The following is a 22,045-nucleotide window of genomic DNA, read 5'->3' as shown; positions in this document are numbered from 1 at the left end:
GGTCAGACTTTGTTAGCCATGTTCGCTTCGGGTGTTGCTTTGTTCTGTTCGTGTTGCTTTGTTCTGTTCGGCTCAGTGATGTTGTCACAGTGCCATTGTCCTCTGCAGGAAGAACGCCTCAGGCGGGGTGACGACCTCAGATTACAGATGGCCCTAGAAGAAAGCCGAAGAGACACGGTTAAGGTTCCCAAAAAGAAGGAGGTAAGCACCTCATCGGAGAGGTCAGTGTGGGAGCCGGTCCCTCCGTGGTTGCCGAGTGTCCAAGCCCAACCCACAGGGCAGGACAGGACGCCTTCTGTATACCCCTCCGTGATGAGCACGAGTGAGGGGAGGACGTGACTGAAAACACCCCCGCCTGTGCCGTTCCTCCGGAGGCTCTCCCGAGACCAGCCGGAGAGAAGGTGGGCGCTGGCAAGGGGCCTCTGTGGACCGGGGCCTCAGTTTCCTCGCCGGTACACCAGCGAGTGGTAGCCGTGTGGTCAGGTGACTGTTATAGGAGCCAAGCGTCTGGTGCTTTGGAACAGAGTCCTGGCACAGGGAAAGGCTCAGTAGTGCTGGGCTTCACGGCCGTCATCAGCCTTACCCTGCGCCAGGCTGCCCGCATGGGGCCTGAGGCGACCAGGACATGATACTGCTCCCACAAGCTCCTCTGGTCACAAGACAGGCTCCCCCCCGCCCCGTCCCCATCACCGTGCCGGGGTTCTGGTGGTCTCCCATATCACAGTGCCACAGGGTCCCTGACAGCAGCTCTGGTGGTTGTGGGAACTGGAGGGCAGGGCAGGCCCTGGGAGAGGGGGCCCTGGATGATGGCTGGCTGCAGGGGACACCGAGGTCGGTGGGTGGGGACAGCATTTTGGAGGGATGCTGCAGCCTGGTGCAAAGCCTGTGTTATCCTGGAAAATCCTGGAGCTGTTAGCAAACAGGTGGGCTTTGAGCCCAAAGTAAAGGGCTCGATGTGGGTGGAGCCTGGGCTGGAGTGGGGAAGTGGGTGGAGCTTGGGCTGGGGTGGGGAAGTGGGTGGAGCCTGGGCTGGAGTGGGAAGTGGGTCCATGGGGTGGTGGGCTGGGTGGGGCAGGAGATGGGAGGACATGGGGGCCTCCTCAGTTTCCTCTTGGCCCCGCCCAGAGGGCTTCTAGTCCCAAGAGGGATGGTATTTACGGCTAGTGGCTAACTCATAGATATTTGCTGTTAACTGTAGCAAAGTAAAACCTGTCCCCTCTCTTTGTCTCAAAAGCATGGCTCCCACCCACAGCAGACTACTCTGTTGGATTTAATGGACGCCCTCCCCAGCTCTGGCCCTGCTGCCCAGAAAGCAGAGCCTTGGGGCCGGTCAGCCTCAGCTAACCAGACAAACCCTTGGGGTGGGCCGGCGGCCCCAGCCAGCACTTCAGACCCCTGGCCACCGTTCGGTAAATACCCTCCTCATTTGTGTCCCCTGCCTGCCTGCTAGATGTGTGAAGGGCCTTGGGGCCGAGCTTCCTGCTCTCTCACCCGGTGGAGGTGGGAGTGGGGTAGGTCTTTGGTGATGGGTGCCCAGGCTTCTCCAGTCCCCCTCTCAGGTGTTACCGGACTGTAACACCCAGTCCCGTCCTCCTGATGACTGTGGTACAGTGCTCTCCTGTTTTGAATGGTTTTCTGCTTCGGTAGAGGGAAAGCTGACTTCCTCTCTGCTTCCCACACACATCAGAAATGCCTTGGCCCTCTTCTGGGACATGTGTCCAGTCTCTTGGCCTCAGAATTGCACCCAGCACCCCAGGTAAAGAAGCTGTAAGACACAGCATGAAACATCTCAATCAGGTTACTGTAATTAGTGGAAATTAGGATGTGAGTACTGTGATCACTAATGAAAAGATACATTTGCTGTCATTCTGCTTGCTTGTTACTTAAAGCAACAGTAAGTCCGTTTACTAGGATAAGTGGATTATTTTAAAGTTCCGTTTAATGCCAGATGTAAGAGAATCTGTGGGAGAATATTTGCAACATGAGTGCGACACAATCAGTATAATCTGGGTAGAAATCTTGGGCATTGGGTTTCCTGATCGCTGGATGCAGGGCTTGGCCTGCGGGCTTGGTGGTGGCTTCCAACCCAGCCTGCTGCTCTGGGAGGTTCCCTCTGGGTGCTCCAAGCCCTGCCAGCCTCAGCTGATCTGTTTAGGAACTTGCATTTGTATATTTTGTGGCAACTTGCCTGTATCTCTTTGGGGTCTCTGTTTCCCCAAACTGGAACCATCTTCCGTATTCAGCTCGGTTCCCTGGATGTTTGCCGAAGTGTGCCAAATGCCAGGCTCTGTCGTGCTATCCAGGGACCCAGACACAAACAGGTAATGGTCTTGCCTTCAAGGTCTTGGGCGGGTGTGGGCAAGGTGGGAATACCAGCATCCTGGGACGGGACTTAGTTCAGGAAGCTGGCAGGCAGGTGGCAAGGGTGTCCCCAGTGGAGGGCTGGCCTTGTGAGAGCCAAAGAGCGTGCAGTGGTTTGGTGGGTGTGAGACACGCCATGGAGCAGGGGTGTGGGATCAGGGCTCTGCCCACTCGGGGCTTGGCAGTCATGTCCAGAAGGCTGTGTCAGTCCCAGATGTCCTTTGGCAATGCAGTTGGCCTCGGGGACCTGGGCAGATCCCCAGACTCCCTTTGGCAGGAGCCCTCTGGGCCTGGAGTCAGACTACAGGCCAAATGGCCTACAGGTCTCACTCACTGAAAGCCAGAATCGCATGGCGGCAGGGAGCTTGGCGGTTCATGTGGTCTGTGGCCTGTGTGCTATGGCCCCGGGGAGCTTGTGGGCTAAAGTCTTGCCTAGCCTACATGGGGATAGCAAAGGCAGTTTTGGAAATGCCCACCTGGGCCCCTTCCAGACAGTGGCTCTTGACTTTTGTGCTAAATCTGAAAATAGTTCCTCTGTAAGGTGCTGGCCTCCTTGAGTTATGGGTAGGATGTTCCTCAGGAAAGATTCTCGATCCCTTTCACAGTTGTGTAATGGGTCATTATGCAGACTGCACGTATTTCTAGCGGCCAGGAGAGAAAGCAGTCTGGGTGGAAGCCAGAGCGGAAGAGGATTGAATTGTGCTGAGTCAGTGGCTGATGGAGGTGGTTGGCATGGGGCCTGGGGGTGGGGTGGGGGACAGACTTCCACTGTCTACCTTTTTTATACTGTTCCACTTAACTTACTAAGGGTGTGTGTTACCTGGTTAGGAGAGACCAGATTTACGAGTTTTCTGTGAAGGAGGTGGTTCTTCCTTTCCTTTGGCTGGTGGACGGTACTGTGTGCCTCGTTGCTGGGTGTCTTGATTGAGCCAGAGACTGACCTCACGGGGTGCTGGGGTGTCTTCTGGTGGGCAGAGCGGGGCCACCTCCCGCTGTTGGGGTTCTCACACCCCTGCACGCAGCGGACACCAGGAGCCAGCCTGAGACAGGGACAGAGCCCAGGAGAGGCAGCTGGCGCCCAGTGGCAGCCAACCCTTGCCGAGGTATGCTGTGTCTGTGGGCGGACAGTGCGGCAGTTCGTAGCCATTCATGGTGCCGGGCAGCCCTCACTGCTGATCCCGGGACGTTTCCGTCACTCCGTCCACACTGAGCAGTCACTCCTTGCTGCGTCTCTGTCCTGTGGCAGCTGCTGGTTTCTGTCTCTGGATCTGTTCTGGATGTTTCAGACACGTAATGAAGTCGGACCTGATATGGCCTTTGTCTCTTTCACTTAGCATAACGTTTTCAGAGTTCATCTGTGTAGTAGCGTGTGTCCCTCTGTTGTTCCCTTTTTTGGCTGAATGATACTCCGTTTTATAGACAGACCACATTGTGTTTAACCGTTTAACAGCTGATGGACTTCAGGGTTGTTTCCACTTTTTGGCTACTGTGAATCCAATTCTTTAAAGAGAAGATTGAAACCTAAATTTTCGAAATCTATTTTTAAATGGTCACAATGAATTTTAAAAATTGAGAACATGGTTGGGGAATATATCTATGGGGGGCTCAGTGTGGTTTAGGCACAGCTAGTTTGGCATCTGTTGTCTCCTGCCCAGCCCAGGGCCCTCTCCTTGGTTCTGACACACTTTGCATTTTAACCAGCGACCTGGGGAGGAAACGGGACGCCAAAGCCCAGAGAGGCCGTTCATTCCTCTGGGGCCACAGGGCAAGTCAGGGGCAGTTTCAGTGCTTATCATGCCATCTTGGACCACAGCAGAAACCTTCTGTGGCCAAGCAGGTCCTGGAAAAGTCACCTCCGATTCTAGGGTTGAGAGGGAACCAGTGCTGACACGTTAGCTTCTTTGCTTCCTGTATTTTCTGGGCCCTTGCTTGTACGTCGTTCAGGTCATACTGTATCTACAGTTTGACAAGTAGGTAGGAGTATTTCCGTTTGCACTGTGTCATGAGCGTTAGAGGCTCCAGTGGGGCAGTGCTGGGCTGGGACACTGTCATGCAGCAGCTCAGGGCTGTCCCCAGAGGTGGTGGTGTTCCTGCGCTCCGCTTTCTCTGCACTCTGTGGGAGCGTGGGAACCGCGCCTTCTCCTCCATCCTTCACAGCAAGACATGCTGTCAGACGTACCGACAAGTCGCTAGTGAAACCTGCTTGGGTGTGTTTCCTGGGCCACCCCATTGCCCGGAAACACATTCATAAATTGGAAAGATTGAGAGTCTCCGCCCGAGCCCTGATAGTTGTGCCCTCTGGATGAAAGGAGCACTGTTTGGAAAGCCGCTGTTTGTAGCCAGCCCTGCCGTTTCCAGTTCTTTCCAAGTGGCACTGGGAGCCGCTCGGTCAACCAGGCCTTGGGAGGAAGTGCTGAGGGCTGAGAGGAGGGCGATTGGCGCCTGCCGGGTCGGCTGGGCACTTCCTCTGCTCCAGATGCACAAGCAGCCACCTGGGGAGACAGGGGTCCGCAGCCTGGTGATTCGGAAGGCCTTGGCCGCCGCAGGCCCGCTCGCTGCCCAGGCTGGGACAGAGGCCGGCTTCCGCCCCACAGGCAGCAGGTGGTGCTGCTGCTTTCTTGGTGACCCCCGCCCCTCAGTTCTGTGACCCCACCATGTGATGGCCCCCCCGGCACATGAATATTTATATGTGAGGCTTCGGAGGAGCTGGGCCGGCGGGTGAGGGGCCCTGGGACACGTGCTCACTATGAATGGGCCCACAGAGGACGAGGCCGGAAGCTGCTTGATCCCTCTGCCCTGGGTTCCATCCTCCTTTGCTCTCATTCACTCGCGCTTTCAACAAGCATTTATTTATTGGGTGTGTGGCATGGCCCGGGCCCTTTCAAGGACGTGAAGGACAGAGCACAGAAGAGCCTTGCAGCAAAGCTACTGTCCATTCATGGAAGAGGAAGGGTGGGGGCTGGGTCCCGCGGCCTCACTGTCAGCAGACGTTCACTGGGGGGGCTGCCGTGTCAGCCCCTGCTGCCGCCTGCTTTCCCACAGCCCTGCTTAGCTGGGCAGTCAGCCCCTGTGGGAGAGCCTGCGTAGCCCACGTTCCCTTTCTCCCCCAGGTTTGAGGGGAGCGAGGTGCCACGGTGTGGTCTCTCGTGACTCGTGGCTGCTGTGGAGCAGACAGCACAGTGGCCTGAACGCACGTAGGTCCCCGCCACCACCCGTGGAAGCCTGCCAAAGCTCCCCAAGCCAGCGCTGCTTATCCAGGGTCATCTGGATGACTGGCCAGGGTTTGAACCAAGGGCATCTTTCCTTCCGCGTCCAGAGCTCCCTGAGCGTGGTGGCGCTGGTGCGCCCCGGCTGCTTTCTGGGCCTTTGTAGGATTCACGGCTCTCGGCTATGCTGTGGGTTTTGTTGTTTGAGCAAGTTCTCACAGGGAAGCAGGGCCTGTGGGAAGTCCCCGTAATACGGGTCAAAAGAGGCTCCCGAACAATGTTTGGGTGGCATTGCGCAGCAGTGGGGGGCTCTGGGTAGAAGCCTCGCCTGTAAGCCACCATCTCTGGGGACGGCCCCGGCTGCCGGGTGGCAGTGCCCAGCCCAGCGCGGTGCCGGCTCCGGGAGGAGGCGTGAAGGTGCGCACAGCATCGGCGGCCTCGCAGGTTGCAGCGTTCGGGTGGGTGGACTACTTCCAGAAGATGGCAGGACTTCGGTTCAACTCTTAGCTCTCAGTGTTTGTGAGCTTGGGGAAGAGCTAGCATGTTTGGAGCCCCGTGGTCTGAGAGAGGGTCTGGATGCAGGCCGGGGCTGCCCTTGCACACGGCACAGCCCACGTGCGGAGGCCAGGAGGGTAGAGGCCGAGGGCCGGGGCTGCCCGGGTTCTCATGAGCGCCGGGTGCTTACTTGTTACCTTGGTAAACTCCTATGTGCTGTTGAATGCGTGCTTCAGGCGTTGTGCTCGGGAAGACACAGTCCCCGGGTCCACAGGACGGCCTCACCCTGTCCCGCGGTCACCGGCCCCTGGGACCCCCTGTGCTGACTGCAGTGGATACATTCTTGTGTCTCTCGCAGAGGCTGGACCTGAGCCTGGGCCTGGGGAATGCCGGCCAGCTGTTGCTCAGGTAGAGCAGGGTGACTCCGAGGACCTCCCATCTGGGGGCAGGGGCAGGGCTGGGCCCCGCTGGCCTATGTGTCCAGCTGGCCCTCTGATGGTGGCCCCCACTTCCGAGAAGCCTTGGCCGGGCACCTGAGTATGCAGGAACTCAGTGGCTCTCCCTCGCCCCGGCTGCCCATTCTAGTCACCTGGGGAGCTTCTGAGACTCCAGATGCCCAGGCCCCGCCAGAGTCTGTGTGTGTGAATGGAGGAGATGCTGTGTTGTCCTGACATCGCTGCAGAGGTTCCTGAGGATGACCACAGCTCAAAGCCACTTCTCTGGGGCCTCTGAACGGCCTCTTGAGGGACACGCTGCCCAGTCCAAGGTGTGGGAGTGCTCTGTGCACCGTCGGAGGCCGGATGGCTCCCGCCTGTGGGTGTGTCTCATGTCCGACGCAGGCGGTTACCTGGAATCGTCCAGAAGACGCAGCCACTGAACTCCAGTGTTCACAGATGCCTCTCTGGAGGCGGTTTGAGTATAGGAAGTGCAAAGTCCCTCCAGCCCCGGGGTTCTGTGGTTCCCCCGACCCTTCAGGGATTCCCTTAAGCCCCGGCTTAGTGGCTGAGCGTCTTGGGTGTGTGAGGCTCCGTTCTGAGCCCAGGGAGCGGGAGCAGAGTGGGCCAAGCGGACCTGGCCCCATTCTGTGAACTACGCCCTGGCTGGGGAGACAGAGTCCCACATGAGCAAGAGCAGGGGGTGCGGGCCTTATGAGGGGCTCGGGACTGCTAGGTGGCTGTGGCCTGAGGTCGTGTGGAGGCTGTAGGGGGGCGCTCGTGCCTTCTCGCAAACAGACACACACGCGGGCGCGCCCAATCCCTCCACACCCTCAACAGCTTGGGGAGGCAGTCCATTTAGGAAACTGCCCTGCAGACAGCTTCAGGAAAGATGGGGAACTTAATGTCCTGGCTCAGAGATCATCACCAGGACCCCACCCGCTGGGCCCGGGACCTCTCCCCTCTGGCCTCAGAAGCCCCAGGTCCGGCTGCCTTAGGGCCTCCCTCGTGTTCCCAGTCCATAGTCCAGGAATTGGGAGGATTTCTCAGTAGCCCCTCTACCATCCGGGGTTTGGGAGTGGGGTGTTGGGAGCGGCAAACTTGGCAGGATGACATTAGCTGGTGGAAACCCTCCCTTGTTGCCAGAGCAAGGTCATTTCCACTTGGAGTGGGACTTGGGAGTAAGCGAGAGGGTAATTCTCCCAAGGAAAGTCAGGGTGTCTTTCAGGAGAAATGGGGAAGGGTGCTAGAAAGTGACCCGGGAATCCCCTGATGAGGGCGAGGAGGGAAGGACAGTCGCTCTCCCACAGTGCCAGGTAGTCAGGGCTGCACAGGAATGCATGTGAGACTCCGAGCCATGTCCTTCCGGTGCAGGTGAGCTGGCAGGGGAGGAGGTTGTGGAACGGGTAGCTAGCGTCTCCTGACACAAGTGCATTCAGTTGTCGCGGTTCCTGGCGAGCAAGGGGAGGCTGCAGAAGCTGTGTTAACACCCACGCTCTCACAGGAAGCTCGAAGCAGCCTGGCCCAGGTCTTCCTGTGGACCCAATCCCAGGGCTTCTGCACTGCATCCCAGACAGCTCTGAGCACACAGCCCATCTCCTTGCACTCCTGCTCTCTCCTGGACATAGTTTCTACTGTGTTTTTCGCTCTAGCTGATCTGCAGAGCCCTGGCCCCGCGAGGCACCATGTGGGGGCAGAGCAACAGCCTGTCCCCACAGTGTGATTCCAGCTGGGCCCAGTGTCCTGCTAGGTCCTGTGTCATGCCCAGCAGAGGTGGGCCTGGGGAGAGCAGTTGCCGTCACTGTGGCTCTGTGTGCGGTTCTGAGAAGACCAGGAGGGAAAGATCACAGCAGCTTCTTGAGGGAGGCAGGTGTTTCTGGAGGCCTCTGGAGTGTTTTGGGTCTGAGGCAGCAGCAGCCCCAGTCCTCACAGGAGCTGACAGGCTTACGTGTCCCAGGGATGGTGGGAATGAACATTGCAAGTCAGAATCTGCCTTGGCCCGTGTCCAGCTCCCAGCGTTACTGCGGTTGCAGTGACAAGTCTGGGAAGTAGCAAAGGCAGCCTGTCCTCCCCTTCCCTGCGCCCCTCCCACTTGCTGTCAGCCAGAAGTGAAAAGACAGTCAAGGTGGCAGCTGATACGGGCTGGACAGGCCCTCTCTATCTCAGGGGCCAGAAGAGAGAAAGCCAGCACAGCAGAACGCCTAGCAGCGTTCTGAAAGTTTCTGAAAGTCAAGGACCATCCTCCCCACATGTCTGTCCCCGCACACGGCTGCTAGGGGTGCTAAGAGGGGCATGCCCGGGAATGGGGCTCTGGGTTCTGGGTCCTCCTGCAGGCCTGGCGAGCATCCCTGGTCTTCTATGAGACTGGCAGTCACTGCCCTTCCTACCTGCCCTCTCTGAGCATCGGAGCTCAGCCACATTGTCCCAGGTGCTACCCTCCCACCTGCAGGGGGAGGGGCTCACCTGTGCCCCAGGGGGTGGTCACAGCCCAGGGAGACTGTGAGGCACACGAGTGCTCTGAAAGAAGGCTGAACGATTCCAGGAGTTAGTGAAGGCAAGAGGGGGAAAGATGGGACCTAGAGACCTAGAGGTCGCAGGCAGTGGACGTGCCCTTTGGTGCATCTGGGGAGAGGTTGGGAGGTCAGTGTGGCTGGGGAAGCAGAGGCAGAACGAGGTCATCTAATACACATTCTCTTTGGAGTTCCAGAAGAGTTTAGGTTTGAAAAAAGAGTGATTGAGGGTTTTTAGGTTTGCAGCAAGGCGCTACTTCTCAGATCCAGGAAGCCTAGTGATTCGTAAGCAGGATATAATAAAAGAACTCCCCACATGCTAAACCCACAGGGGGCAGACGGTCCATGGAAAAGGGGCGGCAAGCCCCTGAAGCCCATGGGTTGAGATCTTCAGGGGACTGGAAGAAAAACTGTCGCCTTGGATTCCCTTCCTAGTAAAATCCTCTTTCTTCCAAGAACGATGGTAAAATGCATTTTAAATTTTGAAACACCAACAAAACAACCGTGACCCTCCAGAATTGTATATTCGGTGAAGATGTTCCTTAAGAAGGAAGGTAAAACATGATATTTCCAGGTAACAGAAATGTTCCCAGCTCCTTATTGAGTCTTGGGGGTTCTGGTTATCCTGGCTTCAGCCAGGAGGTGGCCAGGAACCCACTCAGGGTCACCTCAGTAAGCAAGAGATGCTTGTAGTGCCTGGTCACTTAAGAAATGACAGGGTTTTCGGGAATTCTGTGCCAGGAGTGAGGGTGTGCAGACTGATATGTATATTTCATAGTATTTCACCACAAGTAGTGAGAATGTAACAAATTGGGCAGCACGGTTCATGAGGTAGTGGATTTGTTGTTTCCAGTGAGCACACACGTTTCGAATATTGGCAAAAACTTGATCGTATGCTGGGCGTAAAGGCTAGGAGCCTCAACCCATTTCAGGAAATTGGGAGCACCCAGAGCACATTTTCTGAGCATAATACCCTCGACAACTAAAAGAAAACTAGAAAAACTCCATACACTTGACACTTGAAAAACACTCCTGAAATCTTGAGTCAAAGAAGAAATGATGACGCGAACCAAAAATGTTGAGAACCAAAAACAGTAAGGTAGATAGACTTATTTCAGAATTCGTGGGGCACCTGAAATGACAGTGTGAAGGGAAGTGACAGCTTTTCGGTGTTTACATTCGTAGCATTCTAAAATGCCTGCCACCCAAATAAAGTGGAAGAAATAAAATACGGATAGGAACAGAAATCCATGCATTAGAACAGACACACGATCATATCCACAAAGACAGATGTTGGTAATTCGAAAGCGTAATAAAACAGACAAATTCCCTGGCAAGATTAATTTAAAAAAAAAAGAGGGGGCGCCTGGGTGGCTCAGTTGGTTAAGCATCTGACTCTTGATCTCAACTCAAGTCTCGATCTCTGGGTTTGAGTTAAAGCCCCACACTGGGCGTGGAGCCTTCCTAAAATAGTAAGAGGAAAGGCACAGACACTATGAGGAGTGAACCACAGGAACATAACTGCCAAGAATTCCCGTGGAGTGAGAGGCTGTTTGATCAACTCTGTTCTTACAAAACCCGAAAACTTAAAGAGGATAACTTTAGAAGGAAAACTTAGCAGAGCTGGCCAAAGAACAATAGAAAAACCCCAAGGTAGGGATCGTGCTATAATCATTAAAGGCATTGAGTCAGGGCTCAAAAATCCTCCCCACCCAGTGATCCACCCAGAGGGCTTTACCTGGCAAATTCTAACACATTCAAGAAACAATTCCACCTTTGTACAGACTCCTTCAGAGGGTAGGAAAGTGGGGAGTGTCCCTCCTGGTTTTATGAGATGAGCATCACCTTACCACCAAAACCAGACGGGACATACCATGTGAGAACAGACCTGCCAGGCCACCGCTAGCTACGACCACAGACGCAAAAAGCCAAGACACAATTGCAAATCCAAACGGAAAAATATACAGACGATACAGTACATGATGAGAAGCTTTGTTCACAAGCAACAGGTCCTTAGAAGACGTATTCATGTACCACATCACAGACCAAAAGAGAAAAACTGTGCTGTCATCTTAATAGGGCCAGAAACCGGTTGGCAGAATTCATCAGCCGTTCATGGCAAAAGTCCTAGCAAAGTTGGAGTGATGAGGATTTTCCATGACCTGATAAAGGGCTTCCAGAAGGAAGAAAGCCTGCAAGTGGTAAATGCAATTGTTTTAATTTAAATTGTTGAAAATGGATCCTGAAGAGTGAGACAGAGACACTGATTTTGCACACTCATGCTTTACGTTGGGACTGGTGACCCCAGCCCAGTGAAGTAGGAAAAGAAAAGAAAAGAAAAAGTATAAGGACTGGGGAAAATTAGACCATCATCATTTGCCAGTGATACCATCATGTACATAGACTATCCAAAAACTCACATAACTCTGTTAGAATCAAGAGGTATAAGAATCCTTAGAATAAATGATTTGCATTAATTTTAATTATTAGGTGAGAGTTTAGTAAGATTGCAGGCTGCAAGAATCAGTGTATAAAATTAAGTTTTTTCTGTATACAATAAATGAATAAAAATGAAAATTTAAAAATATACCAGTCTTGGGGCACCTGTGGCTCAGTCAATGGTTAACCATCTGAGCCTTTGGCTCAGGTCATGATCCCAGGCTCCTGAGATCAAACCCTGCATCAGGCTCCCTGATCAGCCGGGAGCCTGCTTCTTCTCCCTCTGCTGCTCCCCCTTCTTTTCTGCTTGCTCTCTGAGATAAAATCTTTAAAAATATATATAATATATATATGTGTGTGTGTGTGTGTGTGTGTGTGTATGTATGTATATATATATATATACATACACACACTTCAGTCCTTAGAAATAGGTATTACAGAAGTTATACAAATGAATCCCTTATAGAAATAAAAGATTAAAATAAGATTTTCACTGACATCTTTCACTTCAAATCATTCATTTAAAGAAGGACTTAAGTGAAAGGAGAGATGTCCTGTGACTTTGGTTTTTCAGAAGACTTGCTGTTAGAGTGACAAGAACTTACTTCAAACTGATCTGAGATTCAGTGCAATTCTGACCAAAATACCAGCAAGGTTTTTGTTTTTTTAATTTAAAAATTTTTTAAGTTTAATTTATTTATTTGACAGAAAGAGAGAGCAGTAGCAGGCAGAAGGAGAAAGAGAAGCAGGCTTCATGCTCACCAGGGAGCCCAATGTGGAGCTCGATCCCAGAACCCTGGGATCATGACCTGAGTGGAAGGCAGGTGCTTAACCAACCGAGCCACCCAGGCTCCTGCCCCCCACCTCAAGGTTTTCTTTTCTTATTTTCTTTTTCATTTTTTTTTAACTTGACATGATTTTAAAATGATTATGGAAGAGCAAAGGGCTGGAAATAGCCATGATATGCCCGAGGAACAAGATCGAGGTATCAGGTACCAGAGAGCCATTTTTATTATGATAAGAATATCCATGAGGACAATCCAGAAAGCCCAGGGGTGAAAACAGAGGGGTCAGTGGATCCGAAGGGAGAGCCCAGGAATGAATCTGTGAAGCCAGGACTTGTGGTGGAGGCGGCAGTGTGTGCAGGTCCATGGGAAGAGAGTGGTAGGACGACTCGGGGTAGGAAAGCATGAGATCGAATGTGTATTTTGTGCCATATGCAAAAATCAGTTGCTAATGGGGCAAACGCATGAATGTGCAAGGCCAACTGTAGATCTTTTGGATGTTGCTATAGGGGAAGATGGTTGAGGTGTAGGGAAACCTTTCCTAAAGGTCAGGAAAAGCACAAATTACAAAGGAAAATACTGATAGGTTGCACCCTGCCCAATTTCAGATAATGTCTGCTCATCAAAAGTTACTTTAATTAAAAAAATTTTTTCTTTTTAATTTTTAAAAGATTTTATTTATCCATTCGAGAGAGAGAGAGCAGGAGGGAGAGCTCAAGCAGAGGAGGGGGCAGAGGGGGAAGCAGACTTCCCGCCAAGCAGGGAGCCCAATGTGGGACTGGAGTCCAATGTGGACCCTAGGATCATGACCCGAGCTGAAGGCAGCTGCTTAACCAACTGAGCCACCCGGGTGCCCCCAAAATCTACTTTAAGGAGAGAAAAGAAAAGCCACAAATTGGGAGGTAGTTTCCTTGCTTTTGCAACCCAAGTAAAACCCTATTCTCACCTATTGATGAGAACTCTCAAATCAAGAAGAGAAAGATAAACACCCAAAGGAAGGCAGAGAAAGATTGGGATAGGTGCGAATCACAGAAGACCCGCAAACAAATGACAAGAAGCACGGCCTCATTAAGGAACAATGAAATGCAAATCAAAACAGCCAGGTGACCTTGCACCCGCCAGATTGTAATGTGTCAGAAAGTGAGTAGAAGGCCTTACTGAGGTGAGGGGCCAGTTGCTGGAGTGCCAGGACTTGTGTGCACACAGCATAAGGCACAACCGCGCAGAGACCACGCCGGGGTCACCCGGCAGAGGGGAAGGAAGGTTCTCACTGGTACCAGTGCGCAGGACAGGAGAAGAAAGAACAGCACGACCAAAGCAAAACCAAGCCAGTACCTTCAGCAGACTGACCAGCTGTGGTTCCTCCCCGCCCAACCCCCGCTAGACTGGAAGGTTCTAGAGCAGGAAAAGGGAACAGGTTTCAGCAGCATGTCAACACAGCTGAAATCTCCCATATCAAGTGCGCTGTGAGCAAAGCCGGTCGCACAGAATGTGTGCAGTGTTTCTATTTGTGTAAAGTGAAAAAAGTGGCACAGCTGATCAGTAGTGTCTCAAGGTACCTCTGCAGGGTAGAACCAGAGGAAAGATCAAGGGGGCGCTAACACAAAGGAAAGATTGGGCTGACAGGCGACATGGAGTGTGGGGAGGCCCTTCTGCTACTTGAAAGGCAGTGGTGACCTTTAAACACTGGCTGTGACCGTCCTCAAAGGCGAAGCACGCTTGGGGCGTGTACGCACTTAGCCTGAGTAAGGCCCCCATCTACGTGTGACAGATGAAAGGTACACACAGCTGGATGGATGCCGCCCGTTAGGTGTGCTCACACGTCCCTGTTATACTCTCTTAAAAAAGGCCAGTCGTGACCCCATAAACTGGTTCGTCACTCACTGGCTGAAAACACCGGCTATGCACATAGGCGTTTGTTTACTGTTCCCTCACACGGTCCTCATCTGTTTCATTCACCCTCTATCAAAAGCAGAAACCACTCAAAGCAGTGGGGGACGGGGCGCATCCAGGGCCCACGACTGCAGCGGCGGATGCCTGGGCAGGGCTCGCTCTGCGGAGGAGGCCGGTGGACTCTGGGGAGGCGGGTTTGAACGTGGCTCGGAGCTCTGTGCGAGACCACGTGTAGCAGCCACTTGGGAACGTTCTCAGCTGTGTGCTGTCTGGTACCTTCCCAGTAGTCTGGGCCCAGCACACCCCGCCCCGGGGTGGGAACCCCCATGGCTGTCAGCCCCGGCCTTCGGCTCAGTCCAGCTTTGCAGGCCTGGGACAGCAGCCTTAGGGTAGCTGCCTGTCCTGACATGGGGCAGACCTGGATGTGGCTCACGTGGCCCCGTATCCTTTCCTTTCTCACCCCAGCTGCCCAGAACTTTCTGAGGACGTACCTGAGCCTACTCTGCCTTCCACAGGTGCCAAGCCAGCTGCCTCTGTTGACCCGTGGGGTGTGCCCACTGGCGCCAGCACACACTCCGGCCCGAAGGGCTCAGACCCCTGGGCGGCCCCGCAGCAGCCTGCCCCGAGGGCTGGGAAGACAGCGGACGCCTGGGCTGCAGCCTCGGCCACCAAGCCCGTCTCATCCTCTGGTGAGAGAGACCTCGCTCTGCACGGGCTCTGAGAGCCCCTTTGGACACACTGCTGGCCCCTGTCCTGGCTCCTCGGCATGGGACCCATGGTGGCCTGCTCTTGCTACCTTTGTCTCTGCGGCCTTTGTCCCCAGCCTCCCCCCCAACCACCACCAGTGCCATAAGCCCACTGTGAAGAGTGAGCCCACAGGCCCTCGGGGCACCTGAACCGCCATCCAGAGGGACTTCCCTAGGGCACCTGGGCAGGCTGCGCTCTAGGTACTCCTTCCAGTAGCTTCCTATGGGGGCCATCCACATTGCCAAACCCGGCTCAGAAGTCTCTCCCCACTGCATGAGCCCCTCCTTCAGTTTGGGGTGGGGCAGGTGGGAGCAGGGGCAGGCAGACGCCCCCATGCCGGGTTGTGGGAGGCCAGGATTCTTGGCTCGGCCCCTGCCCAAACCAGCCGGTGACCCTGAGCTGCCCTCTGGCTCTCAGTTCTCCCCCAGGAGCGGGGCTAGCGATCCCTCCCCTGACTGCCACCAGCAGCCCTAGGTTGTAGACCGGGACGCAGAATCAGGGGGAACTACACCGCAGTCACCAGCCTCTTGTGTTCCCCCAGGGGCCTTTGATCTCTTCAGTAATCTGAATGGTACCATTAAAGATGACTTTTCTGAATTTGACAACCTCCGGACTTCAAAAAAAACAGGTATGTGAAGGTGGTGGTTGTTTCTATAACGTTCTGTGCATTTGACCAGTCCAGCTATGGCAGAAATAATCAGCTTTCAGAACCTCTCAACTTCGCGCGTTTTCTTTGTGTCTTGATCTTGGGAGCTGTAAGTGGCTGGTTGCAGGAATTCACACATCAGCAGTGAAAAGTCATGCGGTTGAGATTTTTTTTCACCCTCTCCTGGTGTTGGGCCCATGCTTCCGGTCTCATTCACCTCTGGGTCTCAGCCCCGCCCCTGGGCCCCTCGCGGTTGCCTGCGCAGGTGCCCACCCCCCTCCCCCCCGCCTCTCCAGCCCAGCCTGGGTCCCCACCGCCCCATCTGAACCGCTGCCTCCATATGCCTTCGTCTTCCCAACTTCCCTCTCCGCACGGTGCCCCTTTTCCAGACAGCGCCTGCTCTGGGCCTGGGCAGGGTGTCTCTGCCTCTACTTGATCACCCCAGGTTGTGGCTTCCACCCAGCCCCTGTCAGAGCCCCAACCCGGTGCCTCTGGGCTGCAGGGTATCAGGGTGGGGGACAGAGAGTCCAGACTGGGGGAGGGGGCCAGGGACAGAGCCAGGCTGCCTCTGTCCACCTCCGGGCCACATCTTCCAGCCACATGGAGCAGCTTTTCTGCTTCACCTTGTGCCCCCGCCACGATTTCCATCTGCCCCTCCATCCCCTCACCTCCCTCTCACCTCCCCCCACTGCTTCCCCCAGCGGCAGCCATAGGCCCAGCTGGCCTCCCATCTGAGGTCTGTGCAGCCTGGTACCCCTGACCGCTGCTTGGCCCCCTCTCAGCTCAGGGGACCAGAGGCAACTTAGAATGTGCTGCTTCTTGGGGTCTTTCTTTTGCTGCATTAAACAAAATTCTGGGGCGCCTGGGTGGCTCAGTGGGTTAAGCCTCTGCCTTCATCTCAGGTCATGATCTCAGGGTCCTGGGATCAAGCCCTGCATTAGGCTCTCTGCTCGACAGGGAGGCTGTTGTCCCCCCTCTTTCTCTGCCTGCCTCTCTGCCTGTTTGTGATCTGTGTCTGTCAAATAAATGAGTAAAATATTTAAAAAACCAAAAAACCCCCAAAATTCCATGCGTCTCTTCTGCAGGCTGGAGTGCAGCCTCGCGGTCATTGCCTACCTGGGTGCACCGCAGCGAGAAGGCAGTGTGGCCCTATAACGTGCACAGTCCTTCTGTGCACTTGCAAACACTCACCCCCGATTCTAGAGCTGTTTCCATTGTAGAAAATTTGGAAAAGTGTATGGAAGAAGACGGAACTCCTCTGTAAACCTCCCTCCCCCCGCTGCTGTGTTGCCTTCCAGCGCTTTTTCTGAGCTCTGCTGACACGGTCTTTGCTTTTCTTCTCTCTCAAGAAATTCATGATCATTGTCGAAAATTGATAGTGAAAACACACGACATACGTCTTCTGCGTGCACCTGGCCCGCAGCCCCAAATACCATCCCAATATTTCTGGAGGACCGGGCTGTATGCACTTTTGCCAACTGCTTCTCTTCCCATGACGCGATCCAGCCCTCTTTCCCCGTCACTAGGCCTCCTGTCCCTGTGCTCTGGGTTTGCGTACACGAACAAGGTTTCTGTACACTACCCTGTGGCTGACTGTCCCCGGCCGGGTCTGTTGGAAACAACACTGCCGTGGACATCCCCATCTTCTGTGTGGCGACACCGGTGTCCCCCAGAATATGTGTGTCTTTGCGTGGGATGCTGCTGGGGTTAGCAGTGTTGCATGCGGGTCTCGGGGCCATGCCCTCCATCTTCACCGTGCCCCTGTGTGTTCTTGGCTTGTAGCTGAGGCCGTGGCCTCGCCGCCATCCCAGAACAACGGAACTACAAGCCCAGACCCCTTCGAGTGCCAGCCCCTGACCTCCACCTCGAGCAAGCCCAGCAGCGCCCGGAAAACACCTGAGTCCTTCCTGGGCCCCAATGCGGCCCTGGTCAACCTGGACTCGCTGGTGACCAGGCCAGCCCCGCCAGCCCAGTCCCTCAACCCATTCCTGGCACCAGGTATGCTCACTTCCTGGGGCTCCCTCTGTTTGTCTGCCCTTCCTGACCACGGGTTTGGGGCTAGCCTCGGGCCTTGACCTCTCCTCCACCTCTCGCCTCTCCTCCGGGGATCTTCCTGCCTTACCCAGGAAGCATGCCCAGAATTCCTGGGCCTCTCCAGGCCTGGGGGGTGGGGCATGAAAGCTGACGTGTGGTTGGGGGAATGGGTGGGAAACAGCCCCTCCTAACCATGGAGACCACTGAGCAGAAGCTGCCCCACACTTCGTGTCCTTGGCCGGGGAGACCCTCCAGCAAGCACCACTTCTCGGTCAGCTGCGGGAGGGCAGCGGCGGGGAGAGGAAGAGCTGGGGTTTGCTGCCCAACATTCCCCTTTCAAGGGGCCCTTTGCAAGGGGCCCACAGACCCTCACTTTAGCCATTTGAGATGCTGGATTCTGTCTTTCTGGGGCTGGGATCCCTGCCCTCCCACCTCTGTATCTATCCTCTCTGCCATTAGGCTCCGTCTAAATGCCTGTTCTCCCCCTGAAAGGCTCTGTGGGCTGCAAGACAAGCCCCCCTGCCCTGGCTTTAGAGTCTGGGGTCCCTGGGGCCGTGGGCTTCCCCAGTGTGTCTCATTCAGGGCGTTCAGTCTGAGAGCCTCCCTCAGACCGTGGAATCTGCCGCCCAGGCCCGCGGCTCCTCGGAGGACCCTGCAGAGATGGACCCCGGGTCTTAGAAGCGCTGAGGGTGGGGACTGTAGCCAGTCCCCGTGGTCCTGAGCAGGGCGAGGACATGGTTGCCCCTCGCTCCCTGGGTGGAGCCGGTTCTGAACCCCATGTCCCAGCCAGGCTGGCTTGCCTGCCCGGGGTCCGCCATCCCGCCACAGGGGGGGCTCCCGGCACCTCCGGGTTGGCTCAGCTCTGGCGGGGCTGCTCTGTTAGGAGCGGCACTGGTGCGGGAACGCCGGCTGTGCCCTCAACGGAGCCTGCCGCCCCCCAGGGTGGGCTGGAAAGCGGGCAACATCTCCTGGGGGAGCCTGAGGGTGCTCCTTGGCGGGCAGCCTGTGTGCTCAAGGGGTGGGCTGCTTGGAGGCTCCGTGCTGGTGGCGCTCGGGGGCTTTGGCAGAGCACCAAAGACGTTTTTGCTAAAAGCTAGGGGAGAAAGCCTTGACGATGTATGGTACTTTCTGGAAACGCTGGATACGACAGAGCTGCCTCCACTTCTTGACTGCAGGGCTTCTCAGAGCCTTAGTCCTGCGAGCCCTCAGGTCCCAGGGTCCAGCGTGGAGACTGGCACTCTCTGGCCGCACGCTGAGGATCCCCGCTCCCCGATGGTGCCCCTCTTTCCCGGACACCTGGGGTCACAGAGCTTGACAGACAGATTAGGGGGGTGGGGCCAGCTGTTTGTTGCTGAGGGAGACCTGGGGGGGCCAGCTCTGAGTAGGCACGCTCCTGGCACTGCCTCAGTCAGGCTTGGTGACTCCGGATGAGCCACTCGGCTTCGAACAGCCTTCGTCTCCTTGACCAGACGCTGGAGATGCAGGCAGGGGGCACGTGTGCCGTGCGTTGGCTGGAGGCCGGGGCTCTGCAGAGCAGCAGGCACTACAAAGTACCCAGTCCCCCAGAGGTGCACACGTGCTGGTCGCCCCGGTCTCCCGCCCTTGGACTTGGGAGTGGGTCTGTTCTGACTCAAGCCACTGCCCCACCTCTCTCCCAGGTGCAGCCGCCGCCTCGGCCCCTGTCAACCCCTTCCAGGTGAACCAGCCCCAGCCGCTGACGCTGAACCAGTTGCGGGGGAGCCCTGTCCTGGGGACCAGCACGTCCTTTGGGCCTAGCCCAGGTGTGGAGCCCATGGCTGTGGCCTCCATGACCTCCACGGCCCCACACCCGGCTCTGGGGGCTGGCGGGTCCTCCCTGACGCCCCTGGGCCCCACCGCAATGAACATGGTGGGCAGCGTGGGCCTTCCCCCCTCGGCAGCTCAGGCCACCGGCACAACCAACCCTTTCCTTCTCTAGTGCCCGGGCCGGGGCCCCACCACGCATGCCCAGAGCCTCCGTGCCTGAGGACGCCGAGCAGGGACTCTCGATTGTGGAATGGTGTCCGAGAGTGGGGGTGTGGGTGTTAGGGCTTTCTAGTTCCGGCTTCCTGATAGAAGGGTTGTCTGCACAGCCCCAAACCTCAGACTCAAGCGGCGGCAGGCCTGCTAGGCGTCAGACATCGGTCTCCGCGCCTTCCGAGGCTGCCCACCCGCCTGTCCCCAGCCCGCTGCCCGCGGGAGGGGCCCAACCCAGTGGCCTCCCCACTTCCTCCCGAGAGCCGAGGTCCTGGTCCTGGAGACCGGCTAGCTCTCCGGGGCCCAGGACAAGGGGGCGGGAGTCGTCAGCGTTGACCTCACCCTGAGCCTCAGCCTGAGGGCCTCTGGGACACTGCCTGGCCTGGGCCTGGGAATGGCCACCACCGTGTCCTTGTGACCCCCCCCCTCAGCCCTAGTGACACCCGAGGTGGTCCCAGGTGTGGATGGAATGAAGCACCGGCTCCGTGAGACGCTGACCTTCCGGGGAAGTGGTTGTGCATATTTTATTTTTCTTTGACTCGTGTGTGAGTTCAAAGCAAACCCCACCACCGCGGAGCAACTCTTAAATTAAATCCACTAGAGCGAGCTTTAAACTAATCTGAGCATAACCCCTGCCACGTGGCTCTATGCTTGTATACGTTTGCACATAATTTGTTTAGTACAGTTTCATATTTGAGTTTGCAGAATTACCTAATAGTCTTTTTTTGGCTAATATTTTTATAACGTGGTTCTTATTTAACTGTCTAGTTTTGATAGAATTTACCAGGTCTGGCTGAATTAAGATATTGGCACGTGTCATGTGAGTGGTTTAAACCCTCTTATTTATGGTTTTAACTCTAAGAAAATTTAAATAGGAAGCAAAAAAAAAAAATGCCTTATGGAAAAAAAAAACTAAAGCAAATTCTTTATAGGGAAAAATACGGGAATTTGATTACACAGAAAAGATGATGTTTATTTAAAAAGAAAAAAAAAAAAACCTACAACAGCAACAACAACAAAAACCCAGCCTCCAGTTGCCTTTTCCTTTCTTTTACTCCCTTTTTTGGTGACTTACCCAACAGATTGAACCACAGCCTTCTGGGCTGGATCCTGAGAGAGGCTGTTTTTCTTACTGGTACACCAACATCAAGTTAAAGGGAAAAAAATCTGATGGATGGATGTGACACACCAGTTTTTATCTGCTAATTCCCTTTTATAACTGAAGGCATGCACGGATCAACAAGGACTTCCGTTTCTGGTGCAAATCGGAACCGGAAGAGGCATCTTGAACCTTGTGTGTCTGTGATCCTCTCTGTCTTAATCCGCACTCAGGGTAAGGATGGGGATGGCGTGGAGACAGCGGGCGTCTTCAGTGCCCACGGCTCCCCGGGGCCGGCCTCCTGCTAACTCCAGACACACACTGCAGACTTAAAATTCTCATCATCTCTTCTTTCTGAGAGAAAGAAAAAAAAAAGTCATTCTCACATGGATTTTTAACAAACATGCACTAATATTACCTCCCTTTCCCAACTCCCTCCTTTCCTCGCCCCATCCACCACTAGAAGAAAAGTATGAATTCATGAAAGAGCAGAAAAGACGTGCTTCTCCCCAGGGAAGGAAGCCCCCCCACCCCGCCCCCGACACACACACCCCCAACCTGCCTCCGGTCAGGTCACCTTGCCTGTGGGCGCTGCAGTCTCGCTTTCCACTGTGGACTTCACCCCAACTCCAAGGGCAGCTGACCCCCTGGTGTTCCTCCGCTTCCCGTGGCCTGTTCTGGGAGGAGGTCGGACCCTGAGCAGGGCACAGGCCTGGAGATGAGCAGGCGGAGTCCCAAACAGCCTTTTCTGGCCTCTCCTGTTTCCTCATTTTAAAAGCTCACCCATGCCGCTCCCCAAGGCTGTCCCCCGGCCAGAGGAGCCACCCCCAGAGCTCCTGACCGGCCATGCCTCTGCCAGAGCCGGAGAGCTGGGGCTGGACCACGGGTTGGAGCCCACTCTGGCCTCCTCCGACCTGGGGGAGTGTGGGGACAGGGTGGGGCCCAGCAGGTGGCTCCCCCCGGGAGGTGCTTTCACTCACATGGTGCGAGCCCGGACCTCTTCACAGGCCAGTAGCCCAGACCTGACTACTGCGTCGGTGATTCTTTTTTGTAAACAGTCAAGAGCCCTTCCTGACTTGACTTCGAGGCCCCAGCATTCTAGCCACTGGGTCACCGAGGCCCCACGAGACCCACTGCGCCCCCTCCCCCCAACCCCTCCTACCCGGGCACAGGCCTGTCCCAGGCACCTTGTCCCTGTTGCCTGCTGCACTGATCATGAAGCTGCCGGCCGCTGCCACTCGAGTGACGCACGTGCCGTCATGCTCCCTCCCAATGGGCACTGGGGTAGGGGGCGCCGCCCAGCTGTTTTCTCAGTCCCAGGGGCCGGTGGCTGGTTTTGAACGTGTGTTGACTATTGATACTTATTTACTGTACAAATATAATTTATCATTTGTATCATGA

The 22,045-nt window shown here is 55.3% G+C and overlaps 1 protein-coding gene across 4 annotated transcripts in view; it reads left to right on the top strand.

The window, feature by feature from the left end:
* Positions 1–22,045, top strand: part of EPN2 (epsin 2) — an 81,842-nt gene extending 59,797 nt beyond the window's left edge. For 2 of the 4 annotated variants that reach the window (XM_032841221.1, XM_032841219.1), the window contains 7 exons: positions 109–201; positions 1,235–1,409; positions 2,244–2,321; positions 14,639–14,812; positions 15,412–15,498; positions 17,299–17,514; positions 19,209–22,045. In XM_032841221.1, the coding sequence (XP_032697112.1) occupies positions 109–201; positions 1,235–1,409; positions 2,244–2,321; positions 14,639–14,812; positions 15,412–15,498; positions 17,299–17,514; positions 19,209–19,507 (1,122 nt within the window). In that variant the 3' untranslated portion in view covers positions 19,508–22,045. The remainder of the gene's footprint in view (positions 1–108; positions 202–1,234; positions 1,410–2,243; positions 2,322–14,638; positions 14,813–15,411; positions 15,499–17,298; positions 17,515–19,208) is intronic. The other 2 variants (XM_032841222.1, XM_032841220.1) reach the window with 1 other exon arrangement.

This window comes from Lontra canadensis, unplaced genomic scaffold (genome assembly GCF_010015895.1).
Source record: "Lontra canadensis isolate GAN:19392208 unplaced genomic scaffold, GSC_riverotter_1.0 scaffold122, whole genome shotgun sequence".
Classification (NCBI taxonomy): Eukaryota; Metazoa; Chordata; class Mammalia; order Carnivora; family Mustelidae; genus Lontra; species Lontra canadensis.
This window is presented reverse-complemented; position numbering and strand designations above follow the sequence as displayed.